This window comes from Cuculus canorus, chromosome 15, assembly GCF_017976375.1.
Source record: "Cuculus canorus isolate bCucCan1 chromosome 15, bCucCan1.pri, whole genome shotgun sequence".
Taxonomy (NCBI): domain Eukaryota; kingdom Metazoa; phylum Chordata; class Aves; order Cuculiformes; family Cuculidae; genus Cuculus; species Cuculus canorus.
Window position 1 is genome coordinate 15,076,969 of NC_071415.1, and position 17,305 is coordinate 15,094,273.

General features: G+C 38.6%; 2 protein-coding genes across 4 annotated transcripts; one reads left to right on the forward strand and one right to left on the reverse strand.

The window, feature by feature from the left end:
• Window positions 1–193: 193 nt before the first annotated feature.
• On the reverse strand, window positions 194–17,305 carry METTL9 (methyltransferase like 9). 2 transcript variants are annotated; one of them, XM_054080817.1, is made up of 5 exons: window positions 17,014–17,302; window positions 14,664–14,854; window positions 12,211–12,420; window positions 11,552–11,736; window positions 194–916 (listed from the first exon to the last, which is right to left on the reverse strand). In XM_054080817.1, the coding sequence occupies exons 1-5, from the start codon at window positions 17,155–17,157 to the stop codon at window positions 711–713; spliced, it is 936 nt and encodes a 311-aa protein (XP_053936792.1). In that variant the 5' UTR covers window positions 17,158–17,302; the 3' UTR covers window positions 194–710. The 2 variants fall into 2 exon arrangements, with proteins under 2 accessions (XP_053936792.1, XP_053936793.1); XM_054080818.1 differs by lacking the exon at window positions 194–916 and adding an exon at window positions 1,733–2,141 and having other exon boundaries at window positions 17,014–17,305.
• On the forward strand, window positions 1,608–9,608 carry IGSF6 (immunoglobulin superfamily member 6). Of its 2 annotated transcripts, none has more exons than XM_054080819.1 (6): window positions 1,608–1,743; window positions 3,319–3,669; window positions 4,574–4,683; window positions 5,800–5,856; window positions 6,534–6,617; window positions 7,737–9,608. In XM_054080819.1, exons 1-6 carry the CDS (start codon window positions 1,677–1,679, stop codon window positions 7,773–7,775), a joined length of 708 nt encoding a protein of 235 aa, XP_053936794.1. In that variant the 5' UTR covers window positions 1,608–1,676; the 3' UTR covers window positions 7,776–9,608. The 2 variants fall into 2 exon arrangements, with proteins under 2 accessions (XP_053936794.1, XP_053936795.1); XM_054080820.1 differs by having other exon boundaries at window positions 4,577–4,683.

The following is a 17,305-nucleotide window of genomic DNA, read 5'->3' on the forward strand; positions in this document are numbered from 1 at the left end:
GAGAAGAACATGAAGGAAACCCAACCAAAAGTGATACATTTTTTGTGGACTGTTATCCCTTTAAACAATACTTAAATGCTGTTTAAATAAATGCGCTGCTACCAAGAGCTTGATTCTCAACACAAAGAGCAGTTGCTGCAGACAAGCGTGGCTATGGTTACAAAAATGAACACAAAAGTTAATGCAAAAAGTCATCTCAAAAAAAGTTTATTAGCATGATTAAAAACATGTGAAGAATGACAGTAAGAGAGAAAGTAACTTAGCATGGAAGAATATCCATTTAAACAGTTTCTTCAACAAAGCTGGAACTGAATGGATAACTTTATTGCCAGATTTCACTTGATTTCTTTAACAGTTCACATTTCATTTTCATCATTATTAGGACTATTGCTTTTGTTTGGATCTGATCCCTGTTGCAGGTAAGTATAAAAAAATATCCCCCATTGCTGCTGGACTGCAGAATGTGTTGTTGGTTTAAGAACTTGTAAAAAAATTCTCAACTGAATAGTCTGTTTTAAAAAACACTTTTTTCCCCCCCTTCTAATCATACTACAAAGAAATACATTAGTATTTTGGCCTTTAAATTTCTTACATGGTATTTATTTATCACGGTAAGCCCCGAATTCCCTCCCTTTAAGAAATGATAAATCAAACCCCTCTTTCAGAGGTGGCTTCTTAGGTTAGATTCTGGAGATTCACTTCATACACGCTTACACTGGCTTGAGGACGAAGACAGCATCATCTAGTACATAGTAGTCATTATACATATCACCTTCACAAAGGTATGGCAGTCTGGTGAAAGCCTCTATGGCAAAACCAGCTTTACTGAAAACTTCTGGCAGGCTATTCACCTGTTCTTCCCAAGTGTGCCCTTTGATTTCCAAAACTTCTGAGGGCTTTTCCCACTTGCCACCTACTGAGAAAACAAAACAGCTTTGTTTAAATTATAAAGAAAACTATTGTGTGCTGTATTTTCTTACAGAAAGCATATTACACAGACTATATTTCTCTCTTCTCCAAATAGCAGGTTGTCAAGCCATTTGTACTGCTGTTGCAAGTTCAGTTGAAGTTTTTGTCTACTGTTCAGAAGCAGCTCCTTCTTACATTTTTAATTAGCAGTTCCAGGACTGGATGAAAAGTAATTTCCACTAGTGAGGCTGGTGTTCAGCAGACATGGACAGTCAGGCTAATGAAGATCTTCTCCATCACTATAAAATTCTTCCTTTACCCCTACTGTCTGGCCAAAGACAGCTTCAGGTAATTGCAGTAAATAGATCCAGCAAGATGAAAATTATGATTTGCTGTGAAGTTTCCATCAGTAGACCACCACATTTTACAATGGATGGCTACAGATGTTCTAAGATGTTCTATCTTCTCGGATTTTGGAAAACCTGTTGTCATTTGCTATATCCACTGAAATAACCTGAAGGATTATAGGTACAGATCTCAGAGGTTCAAAAGTTAAAACTCTTAACTCATTTTTCCAAGTAATGTCATCCACAAATAACAAATGTTTTCTGGTTTGGTCTGTAATATAACTAGTTTGCTACACGCAGTAGTAAACACCCTTCTAAACAGGAAGTTCTAAATCTTGTGATTCAGCGCACTCCGCAACTCCAAATGTTTCCTAAGTTCCTCTTCCTGCAAGTAGAATCATTTCCAGAGATCTACAAGAAATGGCATCTTTCAACAAATTAAGAAACGTGCTAATGCTGGCATTTGACTGGATTCTCTATGGTGCTGGTAAGAATTTCTTTAAGCTTATCTTTTCTCATGTAACAGCAGTTAAACAAGATTGAAAATGTTGTGGTTATGATTTGCAACATAGGCATAAAGTAAGAGCAGTAAAAAGCTTTGCTAAGAATCAAGCTGATTTCCGCTGCCTTTACGCAACCTCAAAATTAAACAACTGCGAGCAAATGCTTTTTCTTTTTTCTTTTGAAAAGCCTGAAATGCCTCTATAATCTTTGATTTCTGAGTAACATACTACTGCACTTCCCAGCAAGGAATGCTTCAGCAGCAGCAGCAGCATGGCTTCGGTGCAGCTGTGCTTGTTCGGAAGGAGAGTCTGGGAAGTTGAGCAAACAGTATCTACATGAGCTGAAGGCATGGAGTTCAGCTCTGCCAGGCCACCCAGAGCCCTAAAGTAAGGCAGAAAAGAGAAGGGAATCAACTTCAGAAGCACAAGCTACTGTCTTTCACCACACAGGGTGCGAGTACACTGCTAACTTGTATTACTACAATCTCCAGACTGCTGTAGCTACTATGGAACGGCTCTGATACAGAAGTAGAGTTTCAGTTTATTCCTGTAGAAGCCACAGGTGAAAAATAATGAAAGGACAGTGCTGATTGTCCACTACGGACAACCTTATAAATTGTGTATCAGTAGTGGATTAAGAGATTTCAGTTTATTTTTTTCCAATTTGTTATTTTCTAGGAAGTAGAAAAAAATGCTGTAAACTACTACCTTAATTTTCACTGCAATAATCTCAATTCCATTGTTTAAATAACTAAGCAATTTATTTGAAAAAACATTCAATATACTAAAACATTATTTAGATTATGGATTTCAATAAGGACTTAAAAAAAAAAATCTCAAACCACTCACATTAAAGCTCACATTTCAGTTCCTTAATTAGAATTCTCTTCTCTAATTAACCTTCCTGTTTTCTCTGCACACATTTTTAAATGTCAGAACAAGAAATATTATTGCGCTTAGAAACCCAAAGTCAATATATGTGATAAAGTGGAAGAATGTCTAGGAACTATTATGAATTCTAATCAATGTTATGAAATCGCTTAATTATAAATGTCTCCATTTACAACACTTCCCCAGCCTGCCATCAGGCTGTTTCGTTTGTGCCAGGAACAGTGAAGGAGAGATAAACTCTTGCAGAACTACTCCACGGAAGCCCTAGACTTACAGCACTTAACACCCACCCCATCACCACCCCATACCCCTAAAATCCCCAAAACATTCAGGATGAAATCTGAGGCAGGGAACTACACAAAGTATTCTTTTGGTCTTCTCCAAGGCCAAAGGAAACATCCACATCCACATCTGCATACTTTTCCAGAAAGTTAAGCACATTTCCAAACAGGTAGAAGGGTTAAATGAACACATGAACAAGTTGTAGGCATTATCTAAAAGAAAAGTTTGCTGGAAACAACCTTAAAGGTTTCAAGTTCGAAAGATGGTTGGTTTCCCTCATTTCCTCCCACCTATTCTCAAATGAACGAGAAGTAGCTTATTTTCTTTTTAGATGATGTCTTGCTTTTTAAGCATCCCTCACATTACCAATTGTTTATTCTCAACAGGTGCTTCGGATACCTGCCAAGTCACTGTAACCCAACCCAGATTTCAGGAAGCTGAATACTCCACACACACGGTGTATCTAACGTGTACTTTCTCTGCCTCTGGATGCTTATTCTCCCCACCTCAAGTCCTGTGGTTTCGCTTTTTAAGTAACAAGCATGAGGATTTGTGTACTCCTGGATGCACCAATCAACAGAAGTACAAAGTACATTTATTAAAAAACAACAGTTCACTTCAGATCAATAATCTGACTGTAAATGACAATGGTGTTTATATCTGTGGAATAGCATTTCCAGATTCAAGTTCGCCCCATTCTAAACAAACAGGAGACGGAACAGTACTAACAAAAACAGGTCAGTTGACCATTACGTCTAATGAAGCATCTTAAAAGAAACAATTTTTCCTAAATACTCGCTTTATTTACACTTTCAAGAACAGCATTTAAGATGGAAATACTGACAACACTGTAAAGAGTAGTATTACTATATTAAAATATGAATAGTAAAATTATGGAGGGATTCTACAAATAAGCACCCTAACCTCATTTGCTAATTAGGCTGTTCTGTCATATGACGGAAACGACCCTAGAATTCTACAAAAATATAAGTTTTGTAGTCTAACCATACTCTACATCTGCTTACATAAAGACTTTAATGGCTATCAGAAAGGAAGTATCAACAGGAAAAAGAGAAAGCAGAGAAACTGCCTTTTAGTGGAAATACATACAACAGAGTACAGGATCTCAGAACCAGGGATTCACTGTGACAACTTGAGAAAAAAAGGTTTTGTTCTGAACATTTGCATCAGTTGCCTTCTAGTCAAGGAAGTAAAGAGACTTCATTAACTACACTTTAGTTTTATACGCCTAAAACACACAAAACCCCCACCCTAGTTGGATTATTACTTTCCTGGCATTCCTTCCTTTCTTTATCTAACTGCATTTCTGAACAAGAGCCTGTAAACTTTATTCAGATCTTCCTTTATGAGAGTGGAAAACCGGATTCTCTTCTCTCTCTACCCCTTAAAGGAAGGGTTCATAATCAGAAAAAAAAAAAAAAAGTCTATTGCTCTTGGAATCATCCAGGGAAACAAAAGAAGTGATCTCACTAAGGAATTTAGATTGAAAATAGACCAGAAAATATTGATGCGTACAAGGTTTTCTAATTCCTCAGAGGAAGGGGGCTGAAATGCAGATTCTTAAGAAAATTATGTGAATCGGAAGAACCGTCCTTTATTCTAATGCTCACTTTTATAAAGCAGAGAACCAGCACAGCAATGGAAAACTCGTCTTCACCTTCATGATCATCGCCTCATCCTTACTGTTTCTATACAGCACTACTGTGTTCACTTTCTTTGCAGTATACAAGGTAAGCTTAAAGTGATTTTTCTGATTTTGTTCATTTTGTAAATCTAAGTGGTTTTAACATCTCCATAGGGAGAATAAAAAGACATTTCTCAATTCCATAACATTTATGGTTAAGTTTTAAAGACGTGGTCGGTTGAAGTTCATATGCTGCACACATCTGCAAGCCCTTGTGTGGCATACACCGGTACTCTCAATAGCAACCACATTTTCTTTCTTTCAGTAAGAAGTCTAAAAGAAAAGGTATTCTAAAGTGAAAATCACCCTGAGAGTACTAATCAACAAGTCGGAGACTATCTACCAAAACACACTCATAAGCAAACCTAGAAATTACCAACATAAGGCATCAACTCTGGATCAGCTTCTAGTAAAAGTAAAATAATTTCAATTTAATGTCAAAATATTTGCGAGTTGCAGTAAAGTTACTGCAAACTGACTTTGTGTACTGAAATTCTACTCATACATAAACAGAATAGAGACCTTGGTAAAATTTAAAAATACCAAAGACTTGGAAGAAGTTTTATGCTTATGGGAAACACATTAGAATGCACCTAGTTAAAAATTACAGAAACACTGGAACGAAAGTTGTGCTTAGGTAAAAACAAACTCCCAAGGCTGCAACCGGAATCTTTACACAATAATGAGGCTTTGACGTGATAAGGACGACTCTGCAGTCAGAAGTGGTATGATATAATAAAATGGTTCTTTGCTGTAGCGATCACTGTCTAAGCACAAAGAAAGGACAGTCCTTTTGATTTTAGTTTTTTTTAAAACCTGGTGAACTAATACAGTGGAAAAAATTAACCGGGCTTTCTTGAGGGGAAAAACTGCTCTTTGTGATGCTGTTGGTTTATTTTTGAGAACTAAGACCTGCTTCAGGCAGGTCCTATTGTACTCAAAGCAAAAATACTCACAACATCTACTACCAGAAGCTGAAAAGGTCCTTACACGCTTGAAAACTACTCTGATTTTTCCAATGGTATATGCTGACCTCATGAAAGGTTTTTATCTACAAACTGTTTGACTCTGTAAAAAGGCAATGCTTTTAACGACCTTCCTCCCTCAGCAGTTGGCTACTCATCTTCTGTCTCAATAATTTTTTTATTATCCCTCCCTCCAGCTGAAACCAAAGTTGCTAAAGAAAAGTGGGAATAAAGACCAAAGAAGAGAGAACTGCGTATGTTATCACTTTGTCTGCCATTCAGAGTGGGGTTTTTTTTCTCCTGTATTTTTTAAGTATATTGGGCATCAATCTTGTGATAAATAGATTAATCAGACATTAATTATTTAATCATTAATTATTAATTAATTGAACAGACATTCAGAGCTGTTAAGATTTCACTTCTGTTTTGTACAAAACTACTTAATGATTTTACATTTAAATAATTTTAACTAATTAATTAATTTACTTTCAATGAACCGGATACAGAATAAAGTCAATCTCTGCAAAGGCCATCTTTAATACACAGCTTACTTTAGGTCTTAAGTAAATTTTGTTTGAACTTCTGAAAATAACAGGTTTTGATATTAATTTTTTCATTTGTTTTAATGGTGCGTTCAGGTAACCCCTTATGTATTTAAAATACATCTTTTAAGAACCTCTTTCACCATGTATCCTTGAATAAAAATCAGAAGTCATATATTTAAATATCCATTAAAGAAGGTATATATGAGATGCAATATTAATGTAATTTAAAACTCTTCTGCCTGCCAGACTGTATGTTCTTAAAGTGCTATTTAGTAACATACCCAAAAACATATACAGGGAAAAGTCAGAATGATAAGATGTAGACAAAGATCTGTTCCCAAACCTCAAATGTAGCACTGACCCAGAATATTTTAAATAATTTGCAGAAAATCAGTAGTGGACGAAAAATATTTCAAGCAATTGCCCAAGAACTTCAAAAGCAGAGGTATGCTGAGCATTGTCAACAGCCTGTAAGTATCTATCTCCTGACACTGAAATTTATGGGGGGAAAAAAGAGGAACTGACAGTTTTTAAGAGTATACAATTTCTGGAGATGGACTTTTCTTTTTTAAAGGTGATAAAGGCCTGTAAAAAGTATGCTGCACAACAGTCAAAGACATCACAAAGCATGTTTTATATATACATTAAAATATATACCTTGTCAAACGTATGTATGTAGGTATACTTTAAAATGAAGCTTCCATAACTTTGTATGTTGCCAAGCAGCAGTCTCTACAGGCAGTTCTGGACTCTTCAGTAAAATACAGAGCCATTAACAGTATATATTTGAAAAATATTTTTCTTTCTCTTGCTCCCTTAGCCCAGGGAAGCTAGGTGACAGAAATGTAACAAAACTGATATAAGAGCTCTACAACATTCTTACAGGTATTTCACCCTCCTTCAATGTACAGAGCCTAAACTAAGTGTTCAACGTCACTGGGTAACGCCCCACAACTTATTTCTTCATTCCAAATTTATGCCAATAAGGGTTATCTGACCATTACGACAATAAATTTGCATATGCCATATAAGTTACAAAAATACAACTTTTCACAAGGGTTCGCAAGCAAGTAAAATGGCTCTAAAATCCTGCGTCAAAAACATTGCTTCTCTTGAGAAATAGTATAAATTCTTCCCTATTCTGAGCACAGACCACACCACAACAAAGACCCAAGGAGAAACCAAAGTAAATGTAGAACATAAGTCAAAGACTTCTCCTCTATACATTTTTACTTCATTACTTTCCATAGAGCTGCAATTGTTTTCCTCCATAATTACTCCTTCAAAGACTTCAGGTCCCTGCTGACATAACCAGGTCCTTGACTTGAGCATCAGATATGAATACAATGAAAATAAGGGCTACGTTTTACTGCCTCTGTGCTCCCTGGAGGTTAGAAAAGCCAAGAGGAAAAGAAATATGCTTTGAGTCCTGTAGATGCCGCGCAGACAAAAACAACTGGATAAATGGGGAGAAAGGCGTTTACTGAAACAGTAAAGGGATGGAGTTTGCCTCAAAAAGGAAATTCTGCCTTTATTGAAGAAAAAATAGTTCCCAACAGTAACAAAATACTTCTCCATTTTTCCCCTAGGATGATTTGGAAGATGACACTGTTTATCAGAACAGATGAGCATGTGCAGCAGTTTCAGATTTGTTCCTTGTTTCTCATGCAACCAAAGAGGCAGATGAAGAAGTTAAGCTTCTTCACAGACTTCCTCTGCTTCAGAAAAAGAGAGAAGAAAACGTTGCAGGGCAGTGTTCTTCAAGAATACTTTCTGAACACCAAAGCCAAGACGCATCATACATTACATCTATGTTACATAGTACTTCCATTTTCCATTCTTCAAGAATAAGAACAATAGGAAAAGTCTTCATCTTTCACAAGATAACTGCTAATGCTTAATAAAAAGTTAATATTTTAGTATAGATTTAATTCTATGTCCCTTTTTCTTTTTACATAAATGTACATGTATTCCTTTTACATTAATTGAGTAATTAACAGCAACAAAAAATAAATGTTTCATAGGTGAAATTCTGGTTTTAGACATGTTAATGTGATTCTTACCAAGGTAACAGAGAGATATACACACACTTATATGGCTTCAGTTACTGAGTCAAGATGACAGCTCAAACAGAGCAAAACCTATGTATTCTGTAGACAGGCCAGCAGGAAAAACAGACAACACAGATGCCTACACTATCATGATGTAGTAAATCATGATAGTATTTGGGATGGGAGCTTCTGAGAAGTGGTGGTCACAGTGAAAACGTTGCTCCTGCAATATTAAAATTCACTTGCTTAGACAGACAACCCTCATCTTCCAGTCCTACCATCCAAAGTCCGGATTACCTGGAGCACCAAGTTTTGCCTTTACATTCCTGTTCAACACAGATATGAGCCTGAACACTGAAGTACACCACCTACTCAAAGTAGTATACTTTTATTTAAATAAAAAAGTAGTTTGGTTTTTTTAAAGCTGTTATTATCCAGCCAATCTACGAATTCAGCACTTTTACAAGAGATCTGTTAGAATCAGGCACTCTTCCTACTAGAGAATACCTGCAACTTTTATCACAATTTAAATAAAGCAAAGCTTTGTATAGCAAATGAAATGGCATTTCTCACTTCCCTGAGATGAGAAATAACAACTGAGACAAAGCGAGGATCCTAGTAGCACAGTACCATGTTTCCAGCTCAATTTAGTAAAAAGTATTTCAGGAAGATGGAAAACCCATTTTTGTCTTCTTATCCCTGTCAACCAATCACAAGGCCATTAATGTGTTCAACAAGAGAATTTCATAACGCCAGGCTGCTAGCGTTTACTCCTTCTGAAGCACGGTATCCCTGACATTTTAATTTTACAGAATCCTAAACCAGTCTAGTCATATATTATCTAATAATGCCTTTGTATAAGTATTAGGAAATGCAAAGGATTTTTATATGACCTTATAGGATACCTATTAAAAATAGAAAGCTATACCACACATTCTTATGCAACTGTCTTAATACCTTATGATTCATCTGGCTTACTTGCCAAATTTAGACATGTCCAGTAAATGCATTACTTGTTGTTCTGTATGTTGAAAATAAAACCCTAAAAAGCCTGAGAATGAATTTATGATTAAGGTACTTTGGACTCTAGGTGTCACTGTAATTCCAGAAACAGTAAGCACAGCAATGTATTCTACCTTCTCCTCTGCCTTGCTTTGTTCTCTTAAAGCAATTTTTATGTTATTTCACATACAGTTTCCACAACTACCCTCCCATTACATTAAGTGTAACCACCCAAATATCTCACATTTTGATTAAAATAATTTCTCCATTTCTAGAAACTGATCTATACACTGATCAAGCACTTTACCTGCCTCATCTCTTCCCCACTTGTTTCACTCTCTAAAATGTGAATGTTTCTCTAACCAGGTCCAAACTATTTTTAATTAGTGACTACAAGAGGTAACTTGAGCCATGAAATGTTCTTCTTGTTGAATGTTCCAAACTGTTGTTAAATATAAAGCTTATGTATATATCTAACACTTTTCAAAATGCATTGTCTTGTAAAACAGCTGAATGAAAATTCTAAAACAATTTGTACATGATGAAGCCAGCCTGGCAGTTCATTCCATTTCATTAGGGTACAGTTACATAGATCTTACTGGAGAAGCCTCATTAGAATGACAGTAACTTTTGCGTGTGCTAACTTGCAGACGTTTATATTGGCCCATATCTATGGTAGTGGTAAACAGTCAAACTGAAAGTGTTTTTAAGTTTCAGAAGATATTAAGGAAACAAAACTGCCTTAAGCAAAGCAAATAATCTGCTACAAGTCACTACCACAAATAAAAGTATGACTTTAGTTCACAAAATACCTTACAATAGATTTTGACTTTCAACAAACACTAATGGTGGAGTTCAATAATCACAGTTTCCCAGTGCCTTGGGATTTATAAAATTAACATTCTCTTCTCCTCCCACTATACTGTAAGAGATTAATGATGAAGAATATAAGCAGACCAAGAGTAGTTTCTCCCTTAACTTATCTACCTCCTGTTGAGCCAGGAAGTTGCATGTGGTCTGTCACCTTCTTACTCAACCACATGCAGAAAAGTAGTCACTGGGTGCAATAGTGATTGTAAAACACAGTGGCACTTGGTTTTGAAGGCACACATACCAAAAAAGCCACCCAAATAATTTCTCAACTTCTGTTTCTAATATGCTAATGAAAGACTAAAAAGACACTGCTGTTACTTGGAATGTTAAAAAATTTTTAAGAGGAAGCCATGTTGCTCCACATTATAGGAACAATAAGTTGTGGACAAATATGCTTCAAATATGGTACAGATGCACAAGTCAACCTCCCATCTCATTTAAGACACTACATTTCAGAATAGTCACAAAATTATATGCTCTAACACTGTATTTTAAGCAATTATTCACCTGATGGATTTACTTTTTATACTTAGAACTTCCCATCCTCGTCCAGCAAAGATACCACTAGCATACAAAAAGAGGAAAAAAGCTTCAGTTTGGTTCAGTTTGATGCATTTGTGACTGCCAGAAGGTTAAGGCTGTTAGTTCCATATTTCCTGGGCATACATGCCTTTACACAGGCAAATCTTAACAGTGAAGGAGAGCCAATGTCCAAATCATGACTGATGAACACCAGCCTTCTGGAATTCAAACCACTGTTAGGGTGCCTCAACCTGAATCCACAAACATAGGCACTGACATTCAGTCATAAGGACAGATTAATTTGAAAATCTCCACTGCATATCTTTAAAATGCAAGTAAGGAAAACAAAGGGGTTTTGGCACTAAATTTTAATTTTTTATTCCAGTTACTAATACAAGATAGATAGTGGCTGATGCTTTGTATTAGTAGACATCTCTACTTCACTTTGAGAGCTCATGTTGGAAAGTGAACATTACGTCCCTATGAATTTTTAGGTGCAGTTCATCTGGAGCACTTAAAACAGTTTAGCATGAACTGCTCTATTCAGCATCACAGACAGTTCTAATGGGTTTGCTCACTGGTTGCCTGAGACAACTGGGGTTTCCTATAAGACAGCAGCAGAGGGTCTTAATCAGAGATCAGTTTTTACATGTTGCTATGACATAGCTCAAGTGTGGCAACCTGCGGAACAGGATATGTGCCTTCACTATTTGAGCCTTCTATTGTGTCAACAACATATATGTTGGGGAATTAAGAAAAGAAAACAGTTTACATCATGTGACCTATTTACTTAAGATTTCATACTTCTAAACATGCACCCTACAAGTTATTTGTAAAAATCAAATAGAAATAGGCCAATCAAATATGTACTAATTTATTAAACATCTAATTTGGGATACTATAATCTACAAATGTTTTCTCTACTTGCCTCAATAGCAATTAATCTGCGTACTTACCATTTTCCACATATGGGTGAAATGGCAGAACTAATGCTAGAATGACTCTGCCTCTAGTTGGCTCCAGTACACTTCTAATATCTTTTAATACAGTCAGTGGTTGATCACAGCGATCCAGCAAATTTAAACAGCTGATAACATCATACTGAAATCCTGTGTTTTGCCATTCATTTACACCAAGCACTCTACAAAGTGAAAGAGAAAAAGATATAGTCTGTTAAATAAATTTGAGTTTAGAGAGAACCAACGAAGACAAAAATTCCCTATGGATGTGTCGATAGTGCAGGTAAGGTCAGCCACCATAGCAATGAGAAGAGACAAACAGTACCTCTGCTGTCCTGCAATTTTGAACTGTTCACTTAGACTGTTCATCTGAACTTCATGTTCCTGACTCCCTTGATTAAAGCAATTTAAGCAAGCTATGAAGAAAGAAGTTGTTAGTATTTTGTCTCAATGGATAACAGGGAACGCCTGCACAACAAAAGTACTGGTAACAGGGAACATCAGGTGTGTTTGTTTTCCTCCTTTGTCAATCTTTTCCATAACAATCAAACAATAGAGGAATTGACTGAAATACAAAACATTCATTAAGTATTACAAATAGATTACTTTGATGTAACATCTTACATAAAGGTGGTAAGAAGCATTCACCGCGATACCTGTATTTCTTCTTCTGAAGCTGCCATATCATAGTTTCGGACAATTCGGTGGCATAGATTTCTTCGAAGTGAGGACTCATGACTTTAGTGACTTCGCCATCCCCAGCCCCTAAATCGAGAAGTCTGTGGGATTTCCATTCTGGATTTATTTTAAGCAGTCTTTGAAACTGTTCTGGGGAAAACACAAACATTGAGCCCCTTCCCAGCAGCCTGAAATGTAAAAAATGAGAAATAACCAATTTTAACAAACTTTTGACAGGAAGGACAATGGACTAATTTAGAACATGCTTTGGCAGCAACCAGTCACACGTAATAGTAGACAAGGTCACTGCTCAGATAAATTTTAAATCCAGTTCAACTTGCCTTGCGCTTGTCAGAGATCAAACACATAGCCACATGCAGTTACAGTGGTTAAGACTTCAGGAGGAATTGATTAGGTAAGGAAGAGCTCATAGGGTGCAGCTCAAGAAAATGACTGCATAAAAGAAAAAAGGAGGGGGGAGAGAAATAGAAGGAAAGATAAAGGCTGAACCTTATTTGTTGTGTTTGCAGATTTGAATCTCTGCCACATACCTTAAAAAAAAAAAGATGAAATAGCAGAGGAAATAAAATAGCTGCAGACACAGAAGCATGCACAATGAATAAGGAATAGGATGTGGAACTAGGAGGGAAGCCAGGGAACAGATTTAAAGAAAGGATGGGGGTAACACTGCTGGAGTGGCAAAAGCTGTTTTTTTAATTGCATGTTACAATGGTTTTTGCTGCTATCTGCAGATCCTGCATTCAACATGAAAACCTGTGAAACAGAAAGTAGGCAACTCATTAAGGAATTCAGTAGAGGTGACAGTTGGATTCCTTATGGATCAAGTCAATGGCATATCTGCCTGTAACTGTTTGAAGACTACACAGTGACAGATTTCAGCCATCATAGCAGAATTCAGAAGATGAAAGAGTTAGGAGAACAAGCAGAGGAAAAAGAACTGGTCAATAATAGACTGAAGGTAGGTAAGTACTAGTCTTTAAATTAATGTTGGATAGCAGGTGAAACTTAAAGACAATGAACAGAAATCTTTTATGTTCAAGGGCAAAAAAAAAAGTGTAAACAAAGATAAATAGAATCAAACAATAAAAAATGTGAAAAAGCAGCAGCCTAGGAAAGACTGACTATACAAAAAAAACAAGAAACAAACAAAAAGGATAGAATATACTAAGTCACATAGAAGAAACTAAAGCAGGATATTAAATGGATAAAAATAAACAGAATAGAGCCAATTTAAGTAGAGCCCCCTTGCAGCACACTCGTGTCAGTCCACACTGTATAATTGGCTCATAGCTATTATTCCTAACAGCACTAAGAGGTGTTACTCAAAGCAGTGGAGAGCCTTTGAAAAAAAATGGAAGAGAAAGGAAAAAGAGGAAACCGAAGGAAGCTCTATACAAAGCTATAAGTAACTAAGAACACCACAGGGAAGCTCATAAAGTCATCTGGTTAGAAAATAAGGAAAAAGAATATTTTTCTAGCCTTAGTAGACAGCTATTATTCTCTTATCAGACTGTGCAGAAGTATGTAGTAGGTGCAGAGGTGAGGAAGGAGAAGACATCAGGTAAACGCAACAAAATTCGTTCTTAATAAGGTCAAACCTGATCACCTGTTAAACATATGTCTGAATGGGGCAACATGAACAAACCTAAAAAAGCACTGATGTTTTTTGAAAAATACTAAAGCACCCACAAACAGCTAAACTCCCTGGCAGCTGCGGAAGAGGCTGGTGCAACAAGACTAGGAGAATATTGTTTTATAAACTTCTCTTTCCTGCATTCCTGGTGTTTCATCAGTCAAACATCCTGCATCAGAAGCTACCCGTTAAAGTACAGATTAGACACAAATTGCAGTGAAATTACGTTTTACAGAATAAGAGTGAGAACAAAATTCTGTGTGTTACCAGACACAACACTTGGCCAACTTCTGCACTGTTCAGAAATCTGCCTAGGTTTGCAGTGGGTATGCACAGTCTCTGGACTAGAAGGAGTTTTAGATGCAACACAGAACTGACTGGGTACTTCCACCTTCAACAAGGACAAACACAACAGTGATATGGCAGTAGGTAAAGGGGCAAGGAGGGAAGAAAAAAGAAGGAAGAGGGATACATTATCTAACACAAAGAGAACACTCTCTTATTCAGAAGGAAATTAATACCAGTAATGTTTATAAAATATAATTAGTCCTCCAACTATCTCTTACTAATTACAATTACCTCCTCTGTCTTCCCATACTGGAAATGGTGCACTTCATTTAAGAGGGCTGGGCACAAAGAGCACAGTAGGGCACTTCAGATCTGTTAGACTAGCAAAGCGAAAACTATAGATTTAAGAAAAGCTGCCAGATCAATGGGTAGGGCTGAAGAGTAAATCCAAACTGTATTTAGTTTACCTAAGATTGACGTTTCACTTACCCATTGATAGATGTTCTAGACATAAAGAGGCTAAAAATTGAGGACACGAAAGAGTGATAGAGCTGGATAAACAGCCAGCCTGATTTCTCAATGCTGTTGTTCAAGAAGATCTGTGTTCCTTGGTCAAGGTAACTCTGGACAAAAATAGGCTGGAGGGATTCAGACAACTGTTCTGTGTTGCAGATATACCACTAGAGAAAGAGATAAAAGATCATTAAAAAGTTGAACACTGTAAGACCAGAAGTAGTTAAAACAAATGGAATACACAGAAGAAGAAGAAGAAGAAGTGACAGCTGTACGAAGAGCTTGTTTCCAGATATTAGGCATTGTTCACAGATCTCCTCTAATTTCTGCTTCATGGTTAATATTGCCAATAAAGTTATTGGCAATCACCTATACAGCACTAGTGAATAACAGAAACAACAGCAAACTATAAGAAAGGGGAAAAAAAGCAATACAGGATAAAACTAATTGGAATGTTAAATAACAAAAGTGGTGCAAGCTTAATCATGGAACTACTTTCTCAGAACAGAAACTGCTTTTGTTTTCCTCTGTGTATAATATATGAAGAACCTTTTCAGGCCACTAGTTTCACAACAGAAAGTGCATCACTTTCTTATACCATAATCACAGAAAAAATAAAGCACAAAATGTGAAAAGATATGTTAAGACCTTTGTTGTAATAAAAATCATTATTATTGACAAGTCTGGCCTAATATTAGTGAAAGGAAGAAACACTCTTCTGGCTAACTTGCGTAAAACTAATGAAGCCAGTAAAACTGCTGAGAGTGAAGGCACCTGAGGCCTCAACACGTAATGCCTACTTACAAGTAAACACACAAACCCAGCAATCATAAATCTTACTAAACTTACTAAACAATCAATACTTCAGATTTAAAATCTAGATCAAATATATCAGAAATGGAGAATATCTGCTGCAGACCATATACCTTTAATTGACAATCATCTCAATAACACATTTCCTTAGTTGACTTGTCTTTCTAGCACAGTTTCTAGTAACACAAGACTTTCAGGTTTTCTTTGTTCACCAGAAAGAACTTCTTTCTGTAAATCTAAATTCTGCTTCTCTTTGTCATCCTACTTTTTTACTGAATGATGCAAACAGCAGATCATATTAATTAAAAACTATTGACTCAGTAGCAATATTCTGGCTTTCAAAGCTTACCCAGAGCACTCCAGTAATGGATCAGCTTGAAGATTTATGATGCAGAAGTATGTTCTTCCTTTGTACAGCAGTCCCCACGTATTTATGCCAAGTCTTCTTCATTAGACTCAGAATAGTTTGGGTTGGAAGGGACCTTAAAGCCCATCCAGTCCCATGGGCAGGGACACCTCCCACTGGATCAGGGGCTCCAAGGCCCATCCAACCTGGCCTGGAACCCCTCCAGGGATGGGGCAGCCACAGCTTCCCTGGGCAGCCTGGGCCAGGGCCTCACCGCCCTCAGTGTGAAGAAATTACTCCTTATGTCCACTCTAAATCTGCCCCTCTGCAGTTTATACCCACCGCCCCCAGCCTTATCACTATAATCCTTTGTGAACATGAGCTGTCTCCGTTTATCTTCCCTCGAATAAGACAGCACCTTCCTTCAGCCCCAGGAGTTCAGATGAGCTCTTCTGAATCGCTGTTGGAGTTTCAGCAGCGTTTTGATAAAACGTGGTGCAGAAGCAGCCCTATTTCAAACCCAGTCGTATCCCACAGCCCTCGCCTAGCAGCGGCTGGTCCCAACTCCTCCTCAAAGCCCTGACCCACGACCCTTCGCTCCCCAACTCCTCCTCAAAGCGCGGACCCTTCGCTCCCCGTTCCCAGCCGTCCCATGGCCTTTCGGAGCTCCTCTCTCCGCCCCAGCGTTAACCACAACGTCCCCGCAGATTTAGACGGGACATAAGGAGGATTTCCTCACGCTGAGGGCGGTGAGGCCCTGGCCCAGGCTGCCCAAGGAAGCTGTGGCTGCCCCATCCCTGGAGGGGTTCCAGGCCAGGTTGGATGGGGCTTGAAGCCCCTCAAGTGGGAGGTGAGGTTGGAACTGGATGATCTTTACAGTCTCTTTCAACCCAAACTATTCTATGGCTCTAATGAAGCAGACTTGGCATAAATCTGTGAGGAGCGCTGTACAAAGAGCTCACCTTCCCCCGCTCACACTCCTTTCCCGCCCGCTGTTCCCCGTCGCTCGCGTTCATCCCCTCTCTCCGCCCCAGCGTTACCCACGACGCCCCCGCGCCCCTCTCAAACTCCGCTCTGGGCTCGGCGGGTGCCGGGGCGGACACGGCCCCCCCGGGCGCTGCGCCCCCGCCCTTTGTCTGCTACCCCCCCGCCCGGTGGTGCCCGTACCTGGTGGTGCCCCCCGGGGCGCGGGGCGGCGCGGCTGCCCATGCCGGCCGCGTAGAGGGCCCGGGCCGAGCGGCCGCGCAAGCTCCGCCGCAGCGCCCAGAGCAGCAGGCTGTAGCAGCCCAGCCAGCCCAGCCACAGTCTCATCGGGGGGAGAAAGGGAGCGCGGTCAGCCCCGGCCGCCGCCTCCCCTCTCCATGGCAGCGCGCGGCTCCGGGGCCCGCGCGGGGCGGAACGCGCGGCTCCGCGGCACCGCGCCCGCCCGGCCGCCTTCGCTGCGACACCGCGGCTGCCG